The sequence below is a fragment of the Dendrobates tinctorius genome, unplaced genomic scaffold, assembly GCF_039654945.1.
Source record: "Dendrobates tinctorius isolate UK_male_01 unplaced genomic scaffold, ASM3965494v1 ptg000237l, whole genome shotgun sequence".
NCBI lineage: Eukaryota > Metazoa > Chordata > Amphibia > Anura > Dendrobatidae > Dendrobates > Dendrobates tinctorius.
In genome coordinates, this window is record NW_027361904.1 from 3,122,065 (window position 1) to 3,144,824 (window position 22,760).

Below are 22,760 nucleotides of genomic sequence, written 5' to 3' on the forward strand. Positions count from 1 at the left end.
TTGGGACACATAAGGCAGCAGCGGCTCAGTATTGGGGTATCAGGTGCAGTAATAGGGACACATAAGGCAGCAGCGGCTCAGTACTGGGGTATCAGGTGCAGTAATAGGGACACATACAGCAGCAGCGGCTCAGTATTGGGGTATCAGGTGGAGTAATAGGGACACATACGGCAGCAGTGGCTCAGCATTGGGGTATCAGGTGCAGTAATAGGGACACATACGGCAGCAGCGGCTAAGTATTGGGGTATCAGCTGCAGTAATAGGGACACATGGCAGCAGAGGCTCAGTATTGGGGTATCAGGTGCAGTAATAGGGGCACATACGGCAGCAGCGGCTCAGTATTGGGGTATCAGGTGCAGTAATAGGGACACATACGGCAGCAGAGGCTTAGTATTGGGGTATCAGGTGCAGTAATAGGGACACATACGGCAGCAGAGGCTTAGTATTGGGGTATCAGGTGCAGTAATAGGGACACATAAGGCAGCAGCGGCTCAGTACTGGGGTATCAGGTGCAGTAATAGGGACACATACGGCAGCAGCGGCTAAGTATTGGGGTATCAGGTGGAGTAATAGGGACACATACGGCAGCAGTGGCTCAGCATTGGGGTATCAGGTGCAGTAATAGGGACACATACGGCAGCAGCGGCTAAGTATTGGGGTATCAGCTGCAGTAATAGGGACACATGGCAGCAGAGGCTCAGTATTGGGGTATCAGGTGCAGTAATAGGGGCACATACGGCAGCAGCGGCTCAGTATTGGGGTATCAGGTGCAGTAATAAGGACACATATGGCAGCAGAGGCTCAGTATTGGGGTATCAGGTGCAGTAATAGGGACACATATGGCAGCAGCAGTGGCTCAGCATTGGGGTATCAGGTGCAGTAATAGGGACACATACGGCAGCAGCAGTGGCTCAGCATTGGGGTATCAGGCGCTGTAATAGGGACACATACGGCAGCAGTGGCTCAGCATTGGGGTATCAGGTGCTGTAATAGGGACACATACGGCAGCAGCAGCTCGGTATTGGGGTATCAGGTGCTGTAATAGGGACACATACGGCAGCAGCGGCTCAGTATTGGGGTATCAGGTGCTGTAATAGGGACACATACGGCAGCAGCGGCTCAGCATTGGGGTATCAACAGGATGAGGGGTTTGTGCAGGTTGGGGATACATGGTGATGGGGCTGGAATATGAGAAGTGAAGCGTGTTGTTGTTGTTTTCTCTGTAGCCGAGTCCTGGCTGGAGGAGTTGTCATGTCGGTCTGGGCCAGATGGAAAAGACGTGAAAAGTGACCGATTCCATGAGAAAGAACGTCAGCGGTAAGACACCAACTATACCTGTGCAATAATCACATATGTTTTGTAGGACTGGTATTTACCACTGACCATATTGCGGTAATATCCATGTTGGTCTTTATATAGGGATTATTTTCAGTAACAGCGCAGTCATCTCCTACATCCACTATTAGGGTGTGTCACCGAGTTGTAATCAAAGTTACCTAGTTAGGGGCCCACTCAGAAGTTTCGCCCCCCCTGAACCTAAACCCTAGCTACGCCTCTGGTGCAGGCGTTCAACTTCCGATAATCCACGTAAAAACGCAAAGTACCATCTTTTTTCCCAACCAGGACAATAGGGGCCGCCCAAGGGCTTTGGCTTTCTCGTCTGACCCCCTTCCGGAGCATTTGGGCTAACAGAGTTTTCACTTCCTGGTATAGCTGCGGTGGTATTTGCCGATATCGCTCCCGGATGGGGGCCGCTCCTGCCATGGGGATCCCATGCGTGATGGCCGTGGTACATCCGAAGTCGTCCTCGTGGCTGGCGAAGACACTGTAAAATTGTCCGAGAAGTGTCCTTACTTGGAGAAGCTGGGCTGGCGTTAGGCTGGAAAGTTCAGCCCGCATTCTCTCCAGGATGACTCGACCTTTCTCCTGGGTCGAGGATACGGCAGTCTGTTGGGTTCGTACCGTTACTGCCCAAGGATCTTCGGGCTGCACCTTCAACTGGACCACGGGGTCCGGCAGCATCTCCTCCAAAGGCCTCACTAGTTTGGCCATTTCGGCCCGGGGCTTCAGGGCGATATCTTGGTCTTCCAGGTTGACACAACGCACCAGGACGGTCCCCTCCCGCACCGTGGCCGGGGAGCGGGCTACCAGTATGCCAGGGTGCAGGCGCTCCGAGTAACATGGTTCCACCTGCACCTCCACACCCTCCAGTGGCATCGGGGCACGGATCGGCAGAGCTACCACTGTCTGCCCTGGAGGAAGCATGAGCGGGGGGCGGCTGCCAGCGCGATGACCTTGCCCAGCGCCTCACCCTCCTGGCACTCCTGGAGCACTCGCGCCTCACGCACCAACCACTGGAAGACCTGTCCTTGGGCTGTGCGAGAACCCATGGCTCAGAGTCTCTTGTGTGGGTTCGTTGAGGAGTGTAATGGGGTCTACCCAAGCTGGGGTACCTCTTTCAGTACTACCCCGTGTTTTCGGAGGTCCGCTCTGTGTCTGAATGAATGACGCTGGCTGGAATTCCTTGGTTACATGGGCGCATATAAAAGATCACTGCTTCTCCAGGTATTTCCAGTCTGACAACACTTTACTCACAGGACACAGAATATATCACACAGATACAGAGGGCAGGCCAATAGAAAAGCGGCTGGCCAGACATGCATTACAAAAGTCGCAGGTGGCCGGAGCCTGCCAATGTTTACTGTGGGAATTACAAAGGTGGGGGGAGGGTGGACAAAAAGAGAATATCGTGTCCCCTCTGCCCAGGGGCGCAGCCTGTGGGCTGATGCATTAGGGACATGCATCTCACATAGAACCTTTTATACATACATATAACTGCACAACATATTCTGGGTGCTGAGTGGTTCTGTAACACGTAACACGGCTCCCCTTTTCAGCGACGCGATCGGCATACACAGTCTGATCCTCAACGGATCGGTTTGGGGATGACCGAAGTTTATGGGGTTGGTACAAGTTCCGTTTGTCGACTTAGTCCATCGGTGTTACCATTTTGTATGCCGGGTCTGTGGTGGATGGTGAAGTCCAGAGGTTGTAGGGCTAAACTCCACTGCAGCAATCTGGCGTTGTCTCCGGAGACCCGATTAAGCCAGACTAGGGGATTATGGTCCGTTAGGAGGGAAAACTGTCGTCCATACAAATATGGTTGCAACTTCTTGAGTGCCCATACTACCGCCAGGCACTCCTTCTCGATGGCCGCCTAGCTTACTTCACGGGGCAGTAGTTTTCGACTCAGGTAAGCTACCGGGTGTACTTGGCCGTCCGGCCCGACTTGGCTCAGTACTGCCCCCAATCCAAACATAGAAGCGTCTGTATGAACAAGGAAACGTTTAGTTGGATCGGGTGCGGCCAATATAGGGGTATTGGTGAGGGCGTCCTTTAGTTGGCGGAAGGCTTCCTCACACTCTGTTGTCCAGGTTACCTGGTGGGGTTGGTCATGCGGGTCAAATCACTGAGGGGCTTGGCTACGCTGCTGTAATTGGGAACGAATTTCCTGTAATACCCCGCTGTCCCTAGAAACGCCATGACCTGGGTTTTAGTGCGTGGGATGGGCCATTTGGCTATGGCCTCAATCTTGGCTGGTTCTGGTCGCTGTTTCCCACTTCCCACCCAATGCCCTAAATACTGAACCTCTGCTTTGCCCACGTGACACTTGAAACTTATTCTGCTTAGTGGGCTCTAACACCAGGACTTTCTGTCCTATTTCCAAAGTGCGCTCTCTGGCCCTCCGATCGTACCATACGCGCTGGCGCCGCTGTGTCACCTGCTGGCTCTCACGTACAACCTGGGTCAGCTCCTGTAGGCTGTCCCGGAATTCCAGCACATAGGGTACAATAGGTACCCCTTCTATGAGGCCCTCCCCTTCCCAGTGCTCCAGCACTAAGTCTAGGTGTCCCCTTACCCGTCTCCCAGCTCGAACGGGGAGAACCCCGTGGATTCTTGGGGCACCTCCCGATAGGCAAACAGGAGGTGTGGCAAGAATTTCTCCCAGTCCCTGTAGGTCCTGGTAAAAGTCCCAATGAGCTGTTTTAATGTCCCGTTAAAGCGTTCACACAACCCATTGGTTTGCGGATGGTACGGGGCGCTTCTAATGGACTTTACGCCGCACAGCTTCCACAGTTGGTTGGTCACCTCTGCTGTAAACTGGGTACCCTGGTCCGAGATAATTTCCCAGGGCAATCCAACCCGTGAGAAAACCTGGAGCAGGGCGGCCGCCACCGTCTCTGCCAGTATGCTACAGTTGTGGCCAAAAGTATTGACACCCCTGCAGTTTTGTCAGATAATACTCAGTTTCTTCCTGAAAATGATTGCAAACACAAATTCTTTGGTATTATTATCTTCATTTAATTTGTCTTAAATGAAAAAAACGCATAAAGAATTGTCCTAAAGCCAAATTGGATATAATTCCACACCAAACATAAAAAAGATGGTGGACAAAAGTATTGGCACTGTTCGAAAAATTATGTGATGCTTCTCTAATTTGTGTAATTAACAGCACCTGTAACTTACCTGTGGCACCTAACAGGTGTTGGCAATAACTAAATCACACTTGCAGCCAGTTGACAAAGATTAAAGTTGACTCAACCTTTGTCCCGTGTCCTTGTGTGTACCACATTGAGCATGGAGAAAAGAAAGAAGACCAAAGAACTGTCTGAGGACTTGAAAAACCAAATTGTGAGGAAGCATGAGCAATATCAAGGCTACAAGTCCATCTCCAAAGACCTGAATGTTCCTGTGTCTACCGTGTGCAGTGTCATCAAGAAGTTTAAAGCCCATGGCACTGTGGCTAACCTCCCTAGATGTGGATGGAAAAGGAAAATTGACAAGAGATTTCAACGCAAGATTGTGCGGATGTTGGATAAAGAACCTCAACTAACATCCAAACAAGTTCAAGCTGCCCTGCAGTCTGAGGGTACAACAGTGTCAACCCGTACTATCCGTCGGCGTCTGAATGAAAAGGGACTGTATGGTAGGAGACCCAGGAAGACCCCACTTCTTACCCCGAGACATAAAAAAGCCAGGCTGGAGTTTGCCAAAACTTACCTGAAAAAGCCTAAAATGTTTTGGAAGAATGTTCTCTGGTCAGATGAGACAAAAGTAGAGCTTTTTGGGCAAAGGCATCAACATAGAGTTTACAGGAGAAAAAAAGAGGCATTCAAAGAAAAAAACACGGTCCCTACAGTCAAACATCGTGGAGGTTCCCTGATGTTTTGGGGTTGTTTTGCTACCTCTGGCACTGGACTGCTTGACCGTGTGCATGACATTATGAAGTCTGAAGACTTCCAACAAATTTTGCAGCATAATGTAGGGCCCAGTGTGAGAAAGCTGGGTCTCTCTCAGAGGTCATGGGTCTTCCAGCAGGACAATGACCCAAAACACACTTCAAAAAGCACTAGAAAATAGTTTGAGAAAGCACTGGAGACTTCTAAGGTGGCCAGCAATGAGTCCAGACCTGAATCCCATAGAACACCTGTGGGAGAGATCTAAAAATGGCAGTTTGGAGAAGGCACCCTTCTAATATCAGGGACCTGGAGCAGTTTGCCAAAGAAGGATGGTCTAAAATTCCAGCAGAGAATTGTAAGAAACTCATTGATGGTTATCGGAAGCAGTTGGTCGCAGTTATTTTGGCTAAAGGTTGTGCAACCAAGTATTAGGCTGAGGGTGCCAATACTTTTGTCTGGCCCATTTTTGGAGTTTTGTGTGAAATGATCAATGTTTTGCTTTTTGCTTCATTCTCTTTTGTGTTTTTTCATTTAAGACAAATTAAATGAAGATAATAATACCAAAGAATTTGTGTTTGCAATCATTTTCAGGAAGAAACAGAGTATTATCTGACAAAATTGCAGGAGTGTCAATACTTTTGGCCACAACTGTAGGTAACGCAACCGCCTCTGAATACCGTGTGGCATAATCTACCACTGTCAATATATACTTTTTCCTGGACGGACTGGGTTTGGCTAACGGCCCTATCAGATCGACCGCTACTCGGCTAAATGGTTCCTCCACAATGGGGAGGGGGCGTAATTTGGCCTTGCATCGATCCCCCCTCTTGCCAATGCGCTGACAACTGTCACAGGTCTGGCAGTACTGGCGAACATCATAGGTTACCCCCGGCCAAAAGAAGTTTTGTGTCAGACGATGCCTGGTGCGACTGACGCCGAAGTGCCCGGCCAAGGGTATATCATGAGAGATTCACAGTAACTCCTGCCTATACTTCTTGGGAACTACCAGCTGTTGTTTTATAGTGGGGCTCGTCCCTGTGTGGTGCTGCTCTATGATCCAGTAGAGGAGTCCCTGCTTCCATACAAACTGTTCCCCTTCCAGTACCCCTCTCCCCTCCTGTGCCTTCCCATGATATCCCTCTAATGAAGGATCCTCAAGTAACTCCCTCTTAAATTCATCTGGGGTGGCCCAAGAAATGTGTCTGGCTATGGGAATATGTGTAGGGCTGGGATGTCTTACCTTGGCCTCCTCTGAGTGTGATTCCGGCTCCGCAGCTCGAGCTTGTCTCCGGGTGGTCACAGGATATGTCTCAGCCAGTGGGGCCACCGAGAATGCAGACAACATGGTTCCCAAGTCATTTCCCAGCAAGATGTCTGCAGGCAAATCCTCCATCAAGCCGACCTCAACAAGGCCATCCCCGACTCCCCAGTTCAGGTGAATCCTGGCAGTGGGTAGTCGATGTATAGCTCCCCCTGCTACACGGACTGCCACTGTCCGGTCCATCTTCTCTTGGTCCCGGACGAGATGAGGCTTCACAAGGGTCAAAGTTGCTCCGGAATCTCTTAGTCCCTGCATACGTTTCCCATTAACCCACATGACCTGTCGATGCGGTTGTCGATTATCTGCCCGGGCTGCCTGCATGGGGTCTACTTCATGCAGCACTTCCTCCATCTCTTCCATCCCTTGGTTAATCGTAGCCCCCAATGCCGGGTCAGCTTCGCCTTGGTAGCTGTGTACAGCAGCCCGGCTGAAGGTAGCTGTTCCCACCTTTGGCCACTGGGTATGCTGAGTCCGGTTGGGGCATTGTCTTTGCAGGTGGCCCAGCTGAAGACAGGTGTGGCATTGCACCCCAGGGGGACTGTGGTAGGCCGGGTTTCTAGCTGGTCCCCCTACAATCTTTGGTGGTTTGGGGCCCTCCAGGTCCATGGGCGGGCCCCTAGTGACCACCTTTGATCCGGACAACTGCGGCCTCCTGGCATCATGGTGTTCATCGGCCAGACGAGCGACTTCTTCAAGAGTCGTTGGCCGCCTGTCCCAAAGCCATTCCTGTGTCTCGGGGTTTAGTCCATTAAAGAATCGTTCTAACAGGAAGAGCTGGAGAACGTCCTCCTTAGTGGTTGCTTGGCTCCCTTGTACCCACTGTAGCAGTGACCGCCGTAATTTACAGGCCCATTCAGCGTGGGTATCGGTTACGCGTTTTATAAGTCCGCAGAACTTTTGGCGGTAAGCCTTTGTTGTCAGCGCATACTGGGCCAAGATCACTTCTTTGATCCGCTCATAGTCCATACAGTCCTCATCAGGTACCGTGCGATAGGCGTCCGCTGCCGGCCTGTCAGCTTGCTGGCCAGAATCTGAACCCGTTCCTCCGGCTTCACTTGATGAAGGGCACACTGCCGCTCAAAGTCCTGCAGAAAGCCATCAATGTCTTCCTCTGCCTCCCCCAACTGTCGGAAGGCATTATACTGGATCTTTTTGTGGCTTACTGTTGAAGGTACCTGGTCGAAGGCCAGAGCTCCCCCTGCTCGCTGACTCTCCTCTCTCCGCTCTGCCATCTCTATCTTGGCCAGCTCCACTTTGGTCCTCTCTGCCATCTCCATCTTGGTTAGCTCTATCCTGGTCCGCTCGGCCATCTCTTCCTTCAGATCAGTACGCACATCAGCCATCACCTCTCGTATGATCTCTACTGCAGGGTTTAGGCCATAGAACGCCAGTCTGTTCTTTACCTCCCTCTGGAATTCGGTCTCCTCCACATTCACATTGGGGGGCGCTGCACTGTCGTGTTCCATGGTGGCTGCTATCAAATCCGCTTTTGTTTTGTTGCTGGCGATCAACCCTCGGGCTTCCACCAGATCTTTTAATGTAGTCCTCTTTAACTTCTGGTAGTTATTTTCCATTCATTCCTTTCCTAGTGTAGAAGGGGTATCAAATCCCGCTGTCTGCCACCAGTGTAACGGGGTCTACCCAAGCTGGGGTACCTCTTTCAGTACCACCCCGTGTTTTCGGAGGTCCGCTCTGCGTTGGCTGGAGTCTGAATGAATGACGCTGGCTGGAATTCCTTGGTTACATGGGTGCATATAAAAGATCACTGCTTCTCCATGTATTTCCAGTCTGACAACACTTTACTCACAGGACGCAGAATATATCACACAGATACAGAGGGCAGGCCAATAGAAAAGCGGCAGGCCAGACATGCATTACAAAAGCCGCAGGTGGCCGGAGCCTGCCAATGTTTACTGTGGGAATTACAAAGGTGGGGGGAGGGCGGACAAAAGGAGAATATCATGTCCCCTCTGTCCAGGGGCGCAGCCTGTGGGCTGATGCATTAAGGACATGCATCTCACATAGAACCTATTATACATACATATAACTGCACAACATATTCTGGGTGCTGAGTGGTTCTGTAACACGTAACAAATTCTTTATTTTGCCAAATGCAACGTTGAAAAAGACCTATAATGGTCGAAACGTTGCATTTGGCGAAATAAAGAATTCATTTTATTTTTTCACCCGGATTGGATGCTGTTCTACTCTATTTTATGGTATGTACTCTTCCAGTTGGGTCCAGTGGAACTAGAACGTGCCTTCTGATATCTGTAGTGCTGTCGGCCATTGCTTTTTTTACTTGTCAACTGATTGGTATTGTCTACCGGGAAGCAAGGTCTACCTTACTTTTCATCATCTAAAGATGAAGGGATTGAAATCTATTCTTCTCCTAAAACCTCCATCTCCTTATAATACATGGGAAGAGACACCGAGTGCCTGTTAGTACGGGACAAAGTAAATTATTTGGGCAAGCCATAATTCCTTATTTATGTTTCAATCATAGACGAGGTTTCTTCACAGATAGGTTTCTCGAGACATGACTAACATAACTTCATATCATACTGACTGGCTAGTTTGACCTTATAAAGTGTGCCTTCTCTAGGTTTAGTTTTAGAGCCATTTTCTAGGTCTATCCTATAACAAAGAACAATTAACATGTGTACGGTTATGAAGGATCAGTTACAGGCATCAAATGCTTGTAACTACCATACAGGGAGGAAGGTTTGGGTCTTCTGAGTGGTCTCTGCAGGAGGCTGTTGTATCATCCATGTTAACTCTGGAGTGAAGCAACCAACACAGGCCACTTGACATCGCCAGGAGTAAAATAGCTGTGGACTGGGGAACCGGTAAAACTCTTTCATCTGATGATTTCCTAGTTTTCACAGCCCCATGCTTCCGGTCTTGGGGCAAGAGCACGTCACTGACTTCATCCAGACCCTATCAGATGTTGGCATGTTGACATTCTTTCAATGAGCCCTGTGTTCACACATGCATGCTTACACAAATTTCTGGTCAGCTTCTGCTTCACTAAAGCATTGCTGGGAACTTCAACACAATGGCAGAAGTGTGGACTTCCGATTAGGAAATTCTGCAGCAACACCACCCAGAGGAGCTGTATGTAAAGCCCCCGTTACACACTGCGATATCGCTAGCAACATCGCTGTAAAGTCACCGATTTTGTGACGTAGCAGCGATATTACTAGCGATATCACTGCATGTGATACTTACCTCCGACCGGCTCCCTGCTGCTCATCGCTGGTCGCGCGAGAACTCCCTGGACCATTCCTCGTCAGCCACTTTTTGCTGGGCTTCCTGTGGCACCGACTAGCGTCGCATGGACACGGGCGGGAGGACGTCAGGATCGCCACATGACAGGTAAGTAGCGACCCCCGACCGCTGCTATGTCGCAGGTGAGATCTGCCTGTGTGGCAGCTCACTAGCGACCACTTAGCGATGCACCAGCGATCCATATCGTTATCGGGATCGCTGGTGCATCGCTTAGTGTAACGGTACCCTAAGATGACCAAAGCAGCAACTTCTGCTACCAAAACAAAAACTCTTCTCCCTGGAGTACCCAGGGTGTAGGTTCCCTCTCTAAGGACAGGAAACTACTGTAGTTTTGGAGAGGCTTCACCTCTCTCAGGTGAAAGGAAAACTAAAAATCATTTACAAAATTACAACATGCGCTAAGAATTTCACCAAGCCGTATATTTATGCACAATTTGATGACCAGATTTCTCTCAACTCCCCAGGTTCTGAGGAAATATCGAAAGCAAAACACATAGACAAGTCCATATTATAAGCATTAAAGTTTTAAAGAAAATAGTCGATTGGTGACAAGTTTTAGGATGCAGCTATAAATTAACACGTAATATTCTGTGCACATGGTTGATATATCATAGAATGGTAGAGTTGGAAGGGACCTCCTGGATCATCTGGTCCAACCCCCTGCTCAAAGCAGGATTCGCTATATATAAATGTGTCATCGGATTCTATTCCATAACAGATGTTTATGACAATTACTTACATTTCTTAACTAACATTTTTTTTAATGACTTTTGATGACTTAGGACTTTATATTGAAAGTAACTGTGGTATTATTGCTTGCACTTTTTCTCAATAAAACACACAAAATGTCTGCTTTCCCGTGAACGAGTTCAATTAAGTAAAAAGAGAGTTGATTGGTGGATATGCTTTTTATGTGATGTCAGAAGTTACTTTCATTGCAAACCTTTCCTCATACAATGCGTGAAAATGGATTCTACACTGTATGAATATTCAGATGTCTATATAAAGCAGATTTGTGAGCAAAGCATCTCCCACATTCTAAACATGAAAATGGCTTCTCCCCTGTGTGAGTTTTTATATGTACATCAAGCTGCGATTCCCAAGTAAAACATTTTCCACATTCCGAGCATGAAAATGGTTTTCCTGTGTGAGATATCTCATGTGAAATTAGAGATGATTTTTGTATAAAGGACTTTCCACATAAGTTACAAGAAAATGGCTTCTCCCCTGTGTGAATTCTTTGATGTCTTACAAGATCTGATTTATGGGTAAAACATTTCTCACATTCTGAACATGAAAATGGCTTCTCCCCTGTGTGAGTTTTAATATGTGCAGCAAGCACAGATTTCCGAGTAAAACATTTTGCACATTCTGGACACGAGTATGGCTTCTCCCCTTTGTGGTGAGTTCTTATATGTACATCAAGACTTGATTTACTGGTATAACATTTCCCACATTCTAAACATGAAATTGCCTTTGTCCCAGTGTGAGTTTTTTGATGATCAACTAGATATGAATGTTGAGTAAAACATTTCCCACATAGATTACATGAAAATGGCTTCACCTCTGAATGAATTCTCAAATGTCTAACAAAACTGTATTTGTGATCAAAGCCTTTTCCACATTCTGTACAAGAAAACGACTTCTCCTCCGTGTGAGTTTTTAGATGTACAACGAGTTGTGATTTTCGATTAAAACATTTTCCGCATTCTGAACATGAAATTGGCTCCTTCCCTGTGTGAGTGTTCTGATGTTGAATAAGATGTGTTTCATGGGTAAAACATTTTCCACATACCGGACATGAAAATGGTTTCTTTCTGTGAATTATTCGATGTGCAAATAGAGTTGACTTTTGCCTAAAATATTTTCCACATATGGTACAAGAAAATGGTTTCTCCCCTGTGTGTATTCTTTTATGGTTAACAAGATCTGATTTCCAAGTAAAACATTTCTCACATTCTGAACATGGAAACGGCTTCTCCCCTGTGTGAGTTCTTTGATGATCAGCAAGAGTTGTCTTTTGTCTAAAACACTTTCCACAAAAAGTACAAGAATATGGCTTCTCGCCTGTGTGAATCCTTTCATGGTTAACAAGAACTGATCTTAAATTAAAACATTTACCACATCCTGAACATGAAAATGGTTTCTTATCTGTGTGAGTTCTTTGATGCACAATGAGAGTTGACTTTTTTATAAAACACTTTCCACATTGGGTACAAGAAAATAGCTTCTCCCCTGTGTGAATCACGTGATGTCTAGCAAGATCTGATTTCTGGGTAAATGATTTCTCACATTCCGGACATGAATATGGCTTCTCCCCTGTGTGAGTTCTTAAATGTTTGGCAAGAGTTTTTTTACTTTTATAACATTTCCCACATTTAAAACATAAATTAGGTTTCAATTCTGTGTGAGTTTTCTGATGGTCAACCAGAGATGAATTCTCAGTAAAACATTTTCCACATTCTGGGCATAAATATGGCTTCTCCTCTTCATATGTATGAAGTATAATACCACAGTCATCTGTCAAAAAATAAAGCAGATTGTTTTAAATGTTAAACAATATAAACGTGGGACCCTGACTGCAGTACTAGATAAACTGATGAGATGAATGTGGTCTTATTATCAAGATGACTCTTCTACAATGCCAAAGAGAAATCACAGAAAATTAGTTGATAATATGGATTAGTGTCTCATAAATGGTAACACAAGTAAATTATCTATGGCTCCCGTACATGCGGCGACGTAAATGAAATAGTGCTCTATGATACCAAACAATGAGTGTCTAAAGACTATCAGGATTGAAGAATCAGTAACAAAAAATTAAAACCAAGCATACATTTCATACAACTGAGCCCCTTGCGGCTTACATTTTTTTTTTTCTCAAATCCGTAAAATTTCTGTACAAAAACAATGGCAAAATGCAATCCCTTTGATACAAAACAATCCTTCCAGACTTTCGCCCCCGATTTTCATTGTGTTTTTGGGAACAGAGAAAATACTGTGAGCAAAACTATTAATATGTAGCATATAAAATAAACCAATGGAAAATAAAAGGTATAAGCAAAAGGAGGACTGTGCATCTCAAGAAAATGAAACTTTATTAAATAAAAAAAAATGAATATAACACAGCCATTAAAAGCAAAAAAAGATGTATACGACAGCAAATCTCAGCCCAAAATAATGAGCAAAAATAAAACATGTCCTCAAACCAAAACTTTTTGCTTTTCATCTATAATATAAATGCACTACCTGTATTGATATCACATTTTTATTGAAATTTAATTTGCATTTTGGATGAAGGTGTTAATACACCACTGAAAAAAATTGACAGAATAAAGAGTGTAAAAATATAGTTACATTCGGTGACTTCTCGGCCTTTTTCTAAGGTCACTACTCACCTGGCCAGTGATCTGTAGGGGTCTCCTCTTTACACTGCTGATCGTCCCACACATTTCGCTCTGGACCATTAATATTGTCCAGACCTTCATCCAGATACAAAAGCTGCAAAACAAATATTGTAAAAGTCCCCGATGACGGGAGAAATCCTCGGGAATAATGGTGAGAAGATCCGTACATGTGATGTCTGTGGTCAGCTGTGATCCTGCCGTCTCCACCGCTCTCATTACACAAGTATAAAACATATAATACTGGAGGAGAAAACAAGACTGACCACAAGGACGTCACAGCCGTCTACACATCATAGGGAGATCTCCATCTACCTGATGGTCCTGTGGAGGAGGAGCAGGACATCTCTCTGGGGTTGTCCTCATACTGGAGAGAACTGAGGAGACACAGACAGGACTGACATCATTATTACATACAGAGAATTATAGGCCGTGTGTATTTAGTCCTGTCTATTACCTGGTGATGTGCGCGGCCGGTGCTCCTCCATCATCACCTCCTGGTACCGATCCTTGTGTCCTTCTAGATACTCCCACTCCTCCACGGAGAAATAGACCGTAACGTCCTGACACCTTATAGGAACCTGACACACACAATGATACCGTCATCACCCAGAATCCTCCAGTGCTGTCCTGTATAATGTCCCAGCATTTCCAGCAGTGTCACCTCTCCAGTCAGCAGCTCAATCATCTTATTGGCGAGTTCTAGAATCTTCTGGTTATTGATGTCCTCATGTATCCGGGGGTGCGGTGGAGGCCCTGGGATTGGGGAAAGGGTTCCTCCCCGTCCTTCAGACATAGGGGCCTGACAGCGATCACTAGAGGTCTTCATTACTGTGTAATCCTGAGTGTGGAGACATTAATAATATCACTACAGACATCTCCAGAGTCCATCACATGTCCGGTCATATCCCCTGTTATTCCCATAGATAATGAGGTCATGTGATGACATCAGAGCCTCTCACCTCTCAGGTCATACCCCCTGTTAGTCCCATAGATAATGAGGTCATGTGATACATCAGAGCCTCTCACATCTCCGGTCATATCCCCTGTTATTCCCATAGATAATGAGGTCATGTGATGACATCAGGGCCTCTCACCTCTCCGGTCATATCCCCCGTTATTCCCATAGATAATGAGGTCATGTGATGATATCAAAGCCTCTCACCTCTCCGGTCATATCTCTTGTTATTCCCATAGATAATGAGGTCATGTGATGACATCAGAGCCTCTCACCTCTTCGGTCATATCCCCCGTTATTCCCATAGATAATGAGGTCATGTGATGACATCAGAGCCTCTCACCTCTCCAGTCATATCCCCCGTTATTCCCACAGATAATGAGGTCATGTGATGACATCAGAGCCTCTCACCTCTCCGGTCATATCCCCTGTTATTCCCATAGATAATGAGGTCATGTGATGACATCAGAGCCTCTCACCTCTCTGGTCATATCCCCCGTTATTCCCATAGATAATGAGGTCATGTGATAACATCAGAGCCTCTCACCTCTCCAGTCATATCCCCCATTATTCCCATAGATAATGAGGTCATGTGATGACATCAGAGCCTCTAACCTCTCCGGTCATATCCCCTGTTATTCCCATAGATAATGAGGTCATGTGACAACATCAGAACCTCTCACCTCTCCGGTCATATCCCCTGTTATTCCCATAGATAATGAGGTCATGTGACAACATCAGAACCACTCACCTCTCCGGTCATATCACCTGTTATTCCCATAGATAATGAGGTCATGTGACAACATCAGAACCTCTCCGGTCATATCACCTGTTATTCCCATAGATAATGAGGTCATGTGATGACATCAGAGCCTCTCACCTCTCTGGTCATATCCCATGTTATTCCCATAGATAATGAGGTCATGTGATGACATCAGAGCCTCTCACCTCTCCAGTCATATCCCCCGTTATTCCCATAGATAATGAGGTCATGTGATGACATCAGAGCCTCTCACCTCTTCGGTCATATCCCGCGTTATTCCCATAATGAGGTCATGTGAAGACATCAGAGCCTCTCACCTCTCCGGTCATATCTCTTGTTATTCCCATAGATAATGAGGTCATGTGATGACATCAGAGCCTCTCACCTCTTCGGTCATATCCCCCGTTATTCCCATAGATAATGAGGTCATGTGATGACATCAGAGCCTCTCACCTCTCCAGTCATATCCCCCGTTATTCCCACAGATAATGAGGTCATGTGATGACATCAGAGCCTCTCACCTCTCCGGTCATATCCCCTGTTATTCCCATAGATAATGAGGTCATGTGATGACATCAGAGCCTCTCACCTCTCCGGTCATATCCCCCGTTATTCCCATAGATAATGAGGTCATGTGATAACATCAGAGCCTCTCACGTCTCCAGTCATATCCCCCGTTATTCCCACAGATAATGAGGTCATGTGATGACATCAGAGCCTCTAACCTCTCCGGTCATATCCCCTGTTATTCCCATAGATAATGAGGTCATGTGATGACATCAGAGCCTCTCACCTCTCCGGTCATATCCCCTGTTATTCCCATAGATAATGAGGTCATGTGACAACATCAGAACCTCTCACCTCTCCGGTCATATCCCCTGTTATTCCCATAGATAATGAGGTCATGTGACAACATCAGAACCACTCACCTCTCCGGTCATATCACCTGTTATTCCCATAGATAATGAGGTCATGTGATGACATCAGAGCCTCTCACCTCTCTGGTTATATCCCATGTTATTCCCATAGATAATGAGGTCATGTGATGACATCAGAGCCTCTCACCTCTCCAGTCATATCCCCCGTTATTCCCACAGATAATGAGGTCATGTGATGACATCAGAGCCTCTCACCTCTCCGGTCATATCCCCTGTTATTCCCAGAGATAATGAAGTCATGTGACAACATCAGAACCTCTCACCTCTCCGGTCATATCACCTGTTATTCCCATAGATAATGAGGTCATGTGATGACATCAGAACCTCTCACCTCTCCGGTTATATCCCCTGTTATTCCCATAGATAATGAGGCCATGTGACAACATCAGAGCCTCTCACATCTCCGGTCATATCCCCTGTTATTCCCATAGATAATGAGGTCATGTGATGACATCAGAGCCTCTCACATCTCCGGTCATATCCCCTGTTATTCCCATAGATAATGAGGTCATGTGATGACATCAGAGCCTCTCACCTCTCCGGTCATATCCCCTGTTATTCCCATAGATAATGAGGTCATGTGATGACATCAGAGCCTCTCACCTCTCCGGTCATATCACCTGTTATTCCCATAGATAATGAGGTCACGTGATGACATCAGAGCCTCTCACCTCTCTGGTCATATCCCCCGTTATTTCCATAGATAATGAGGTCATGTGATGACATCAGAGCCTCTCACCTCTCCAGTCATATCCCCCGTTCTTCCCATAGATAATGAGGTCATGTGATGACATCAGAGCCTCTCACCTCTCCGGTCATATCCCCCGTTATTCCCATAGATAATGAGGTCATGTGATGACAGCAGTGCCTCTCACCTCTCCGGTCATATCCCCCGTTATTCCCATAGATAATGAGGTCATGTGATGACATCAGAACCTCTCACCTCTCCGATCATATCCCCTGTTATTCCCATAGATAATGAGGTCATGTGATGACATCAGAGCCTCTCACCTCTCCGGTCATATCCTCTGTTATTCCCATAGATAATGAGGTCATGTGATGACATCAGAGCATCTCACCTCTCCGGTCATATCCCCTGTTATTCCCATAGATAATGTCATCATGTGATGACATCAGAGCCTCTTACCTCTCCGGTCATATCCCCTGTTATTCCCATAGATAATGAGGTCATGTGATGACATCAGAGCCTCTCATCTCTCTGGTCATATCCTCTTGTTATTCCCATAGATAATGAGGTCATGTGATGACATCAGAGCCTCTCACCTCTCCGGTCATATCCCCTGTTATTCCCATAGATAATGAGGTCATGTGATGACATCAGAGCATCTCACCTCTCCGGTCATATCCCCTGTTATTCCCATAGATAATGTCGTCATGTGATGACATCAGAGCCTCTTACCTCTCCGGTCATATCCCCTGTTGTTCCCATAGATAATGAGGTCATGTGATGACATCAGAGCCTCTCACCTCTCCGGTCATATCCTCTTGTTATTCCCATAGATAAAGAGGTCATGTGATGACATCAGAGCCTCTCACCTCTCCGGTCATATCCCTTGTTATTACCATAGATAATGAGGTCATGTGGTGACAGCAGAGCCTCTCACCTCTCCAGTCATATCCCCCGTTATTCCCATAGATAATGAGGTCATGTGATGATATCAGAGCCTCTCACCTCTCCGATCATATCCCCTGTTATTCCCATAGATAATGAGGTCATGTGATGACATCAGAGTATCTCACCTCTCCGGTCATATCCCCTGTTATTCCCATAGATAATGAGGTCATGTGATGACATCAGAGCCTCTCACCTCTCCGGTCATATCCCCTGTAATCCCCATAGATAATGAGGTCATGTGATGACATCAGAGCCTCTCACCTCTCCGGTCATATCCCCTGTTATTCCGATAGATAATGAGGTCATGTGATGACAACAGAGCCTCTCACCTCTCCAGACATATCCCCTGTTATTCCCATAGATAATGAGGTCATGTGACAACATCAGAGCCTCTCACCTCTCCGGTCATATCCCCTGTTATTCCCATAGATAATGAGGTCATGTGGCAACTTCAGAGCCTCTTACCTCTCCTGTCATATCCCCTGTTATTCCCATAGATAATGAGGTCATGTGATGATATCAGAGCCTCTCACCTCTCTGGTCATATCCCCTGTTATTCCCATAGATAATGAGGTCACGTGACAACATCACAGCATCTCACCTCTCCAGTCATATCACCCGTTATTCCCATAGATAATGAGGTCATGTGATGACATCAGAGTCTCTCACCTCTCCGGTCATATCCCCTGTTATTCCCATAGATAATGAGGTCATGTGATGACATCAGAGCCTCTCACCTCTCTGGTCATATCCCATGTTATTCCCATAGATAATGAGGTCATGTGATGACATCAGAGCCTCTCACCTCTCCAGTCATATACCCTGTTATTCCCATAGCTAATGAGGTCAAGTGATAACATCAGAACCTCTCACCTCTCCGGTCATATCACCTGTTATTCCCATAGATAATGAGGTCATGTGACAACATCAGAGCCTCTCACCTCTCTGGTCATATCTCCTTTCATTCCCATAGATAATGACGTCATGTGATGACATCAGAGCCTCTCACCTCTCCGGTCATATCCCCTGTTATTCACATAGATAATGAGGTCATGTGATGACATCAGAACCTCTCACCTCTCTGGTCATATCACCTGTTATTCCCATAGATAATGAGGTCATGTGACAGCATCAGAGCCTCTCACCTCTCCGGTCATATCCCCTGTTATTCCCATAGATAATGTCGTCATGTGATGACATCAGAGCCTCTCACCTCTCCAATCATATCCCCTGTTATTCCCATAGATAATGAGGTCATGTGATGACATCAGAGCCTCTCACCTCTCCGGTCATATCCCCTGTTATTCCCATAGATAATGAGGTCATGTGACAACTTCAGAGCTTCTTACCTCTCCTGTCATATCCCCTGTTATTCCCATAGATAATGAGGTCATGTGACAACATCAGAGCCTCTCACCTCTCCAGTCATATCACCCGTTATTCCCATAGATAATGAGGTCATGTGATGACATCAGAGTCTCTCACCTCTCTGGTCATATCTCCTTTCATTCCCATAGATAATGAGGTCATGTGACAGCATCAGAGCCTCTCACCTCTCCGGTCATATCCCCTGTTATTCCCATAGATAATGTCGTCATGTGATGACATCAGAGCCTCTCACCTCTCCGGTCATATCCCCTGTTATTCCCATAGATAATGAGGTCATGTGATGACATCAGAGCCTCTCACCTCTCCGGTCATATCACCTGTTATTCCCATAGATAATGAGGTCACGTGATGACATCAGAGCCTCTCACCTCTCTGGTCATATCCCCCGTTATTCCCATAGATAATGAGATTATGTGATGACATCAGAGGCTCTCACCTCTCCAGTCATATCCCCCGTTCTTCCCATAGATAATGAGGTCATGTGATGACATCAGAGCCTCTCACCTCTCCGGTCATATCCCCTGTAATCCCCATAGATAATGAGGTCATGTGATGACATCAGAGCCTCTCACCTCTCCGGTCATATCCCCTGTTATTCCGATAGATAATGAGGTCATGTGATGACAACAGAGCCTCTCACCTCTCCAGACATATCCCCTGTTATTCCCATAGATAATGAGGTCATGTGACAACATCAGAGCCTCTCACCTCTCCGGTCATATCCCCTGTTATTCCCATAGATAATGAGGTCATGTGGCAACTTCAGAGCCTCTTACCTCTCCTGTCATATCCCCTGTTATTCCCATAGATAATGAGGTCATGTGATGATATCAGAGCCTCTCACCTCTCTGGTCATATCCCCTGTTATTCCCATAGATAATGAGGTCACGTGACAACATCACAGCATCTCACCTCTCCAGTCATATCACCCGTTATTCCCATAGATAATGAGGTCATGTGATGACATCAGAGTCTCTCACCTCTCCGGTCATATCCCCTGTTATTCCCATAGATAATGAGGTCATGTGATGACATCAGAGCCTCTCACCTCTCTGGTCATATCCCATGTTATTCCCATAGATAATGAGGTCATGTGATGACATCAGAGCCTCTCACCTCTCCAGTCATATACCCTGTTATTCCCATAGCTAATGAGGTCAAGTGATAACATCAGAACCTCTCACCTCTCCGGTCATATCACCTGTTATTCCCATAGATAATGAGGTCATGTGACAACATCAGAGCCTCTCACCTCTCTGGTCATATCTCCTTTCATTCCCATAGATAATGACGTCATGTGATGACATCAGAGCCTCTCACCTCTCCGGTCATATCCCCTGTTATTCACATAGATAATGAGGTCATGTGATAACATCAGAACCTCTCACCTCTCTGGTCATATCACCTGTTATTCCCATAGATAATGAGGTCATGTGACAGCATCAGAGCCTCTCACCTCTCCGGTCATATCCCCTGTTATTCCCATAGATAATGTCGTCATGTGATGACATCAGAGCCTCTCACCTCTCCAATCATATCCCCTGTTATTCCCATAGATAATGAGGTCATGTGATGACATCAGAGCCTCTCACCTCTCCGGTCATATCCCCTGTTATTCCCATAGATAATGAGGTCATGTGACAACTTCAGAGCTTCTTACCTCTCCTGTCATATCCCCTGTTATTCCCATAGATAATGAAGTCATGTGACAACATCAGAGCCTCTCACCTCTCCAGTCATATCACCCGTTATTCCCATAGATAATGAGGTCATGTGATGACATCAGAGTCTCTCACCTCTCTGGTCATATCTCCTTTCATTCCCATAGATAATGAGGTCATGTGACAGCATCAGAGCCTCTCACCTCTCCGGTCATATCCCCTGTTATTCCCATAGATAATGTCGTCATGTGATGACATCAGAGCCTCTCACCTCTCCGGTCATATCCCCTGTTATTCCCATAGATAATGAGGTCATGTGATGACATCAGAGCCTCTCACCTCTCCGGTCATATCACCTGTTATTCCCATAGATAATGAGGTCACGTGATGACATCAGAGCCTCTCACCTCTCTGGTCATATCCCCCGTTATTCCCATAGATAATGAGATTATGTGATGACATCAGAGGCTCTCACCTCTCCAGTCATATCCCCCGTTCTTCCCATAGATAATGAGGTCATGTGATGACATCAGAGCATCTCACCTCTCCGGTCATATCCCCTGTTATTCCCATAGATAATGAGGTCATGTGATGACATCAGAGCATCTCACTTCTCCGGTCATATCCCCCGTTATTCCCATAGATAATGAGGTCATGTGATGACGGCAGAGCCTCTCACCTCTCCAGTCATATCCCCCGTTATTCCCATAGATAATGAGGTTATGTGATGACATCAGAGCCTCTCACCTCTCCGGTCATATCCCCTGTTATTCCCATTGATAATGAGGTCATGTGATGACATCAGAGCATCTCACCTCTCCGGTCATATCCCCCGTTATTCCCATAGATAATGAGGTCATGTGATGACAGCAGAGCCTCTCACCTCTCCAGTCTTATCCCCCGCTATTCCCATAGATAATGAGGTCATGTGATGATATCAGAGTCTCTCACCTCTCCGATCATATCCCCTGTTATTCCCATAGATAATGAAGTCATGTGATGACATCAGAGCCTCTCACCTCTCCGGTCATATCCCCTGTTATCCCCATAGATAATGAGGTCATGTGATGACATCAGAGCCTCTCACCTCTCCGGTCATATCCCCTGTTATTCCCATAGATAATGAGGTCATGTGATGACATCAGAGCCTCTCATCTCTCTGGTCATATCCCCTGTTATTCCCATAGATAATGAGGTCATGTGACAACATCAGAGCCTCTCACCTCTCCGGTCATATCCCCTGTTATTCCCATAGATAATGAGGTCATGTGACAACATCAGAGCCTCTCACCTCTCCGGTCATATCCCCTGTTATTCCCATAGATAATGAGGTCATGTGACAACATCAGAGCCTCTCACCTCTCCAGTCATATCCCCCGTTATTCCCATAGATAATGAGGTCATGTGATGACATCAGAGCCTCTCACCTCTCCGGTCATATCCCCTGTTATTCCCATAGATAATGAGGTCATGTGATGACATCAGAGCCTCTCACCTCTCCGGTCATATCCCCTGTAATTCCCATAATGAGGTCATGTGATGACATCAGAGCCTCTCACCTCTCCGCTCATATCCCCTGTTATTCCCATAGATAATGAGGTCATGTGATGACATCAGAGCCTCTCACCTCTCCGGACATTTCCCCTGTTATTCCCATAGATAATGAGGTCATATGATGACATCAGAACCTCTCACCTCTCCGGTCATATCCCCTTTTATTCCCATAGATAATGAGGTCATGTGATGATATCAGAACCTCTCACCTCTCCGGTCATATCCACTGTTATTCCCATAGATAATGAGGTCATGTGATGACATCAGAACCTCTCACCTCTCCGGACATTTCCCCTGTTATTCCCATAGATAATGAGGTCATGTGATGACATCAGAGCCTCTCACCTCTCCGGACATTTCCCCTGTTATTCACATAGATAATGAGGTCATGTGATGACATCAGAGCCTCTCATCTCTCCGGTCATATCACCTGTTATTCCCATAGATAATGAGGTCATGTGATGACATCAGAGCCTCTCACCTCTCCGGCCACATCCCCTGTTATTCCCATAGATAATGAGGTCATGTGATGACATCAGAGCCTCTCACCTCTCTGGTCATATCCCCTGTTATTCCCATAGATAATGAGGTCATGTGATGACATC

The 22,760-nt window shown here is 46.4% G+C and overlaps 1 protein-coding gene across 1 annotated transcript in view; it reads right to left on the minus strand.

Moving 5' to 3' along the window:
* Window positions 1-10,251: 10,251 nt before the first annotated feature.
* The window catches only part of LOC141060424 (uncharacterized), a 50,355-nt gene continuing 37,846 nt past the window's right edge, over window positions 10,252-22,760 (minus strand). The window contains exons 3-7 of the mRNA XM_073556672.1: window positions 13,921-14,097; window positions 13,714-13,837; window positions 13,572-13,633; window positions 13,251-13,353; window positions 10,252-12,372 (exon numbers count right to left, since the gene is read on the minus strand). Coding sequence (XP_073412773.1) covers window positions 10,826-12,372; window positions 13,251-13,353; window positions 13,572-13,633; window positions 13,714-13,837; window positions 13,921-14,097 — 2,013 coding nt within the window. The 3' untranslated portion in view covers window positions 10,252-10,825. The remainder of the gene's footprint in view (window positions 12,373-13,250; window positions 13,354-13,571; window positions 13,634-13,713; window positions 13,838-13,920; window positions 14,098-22,760) is intronic.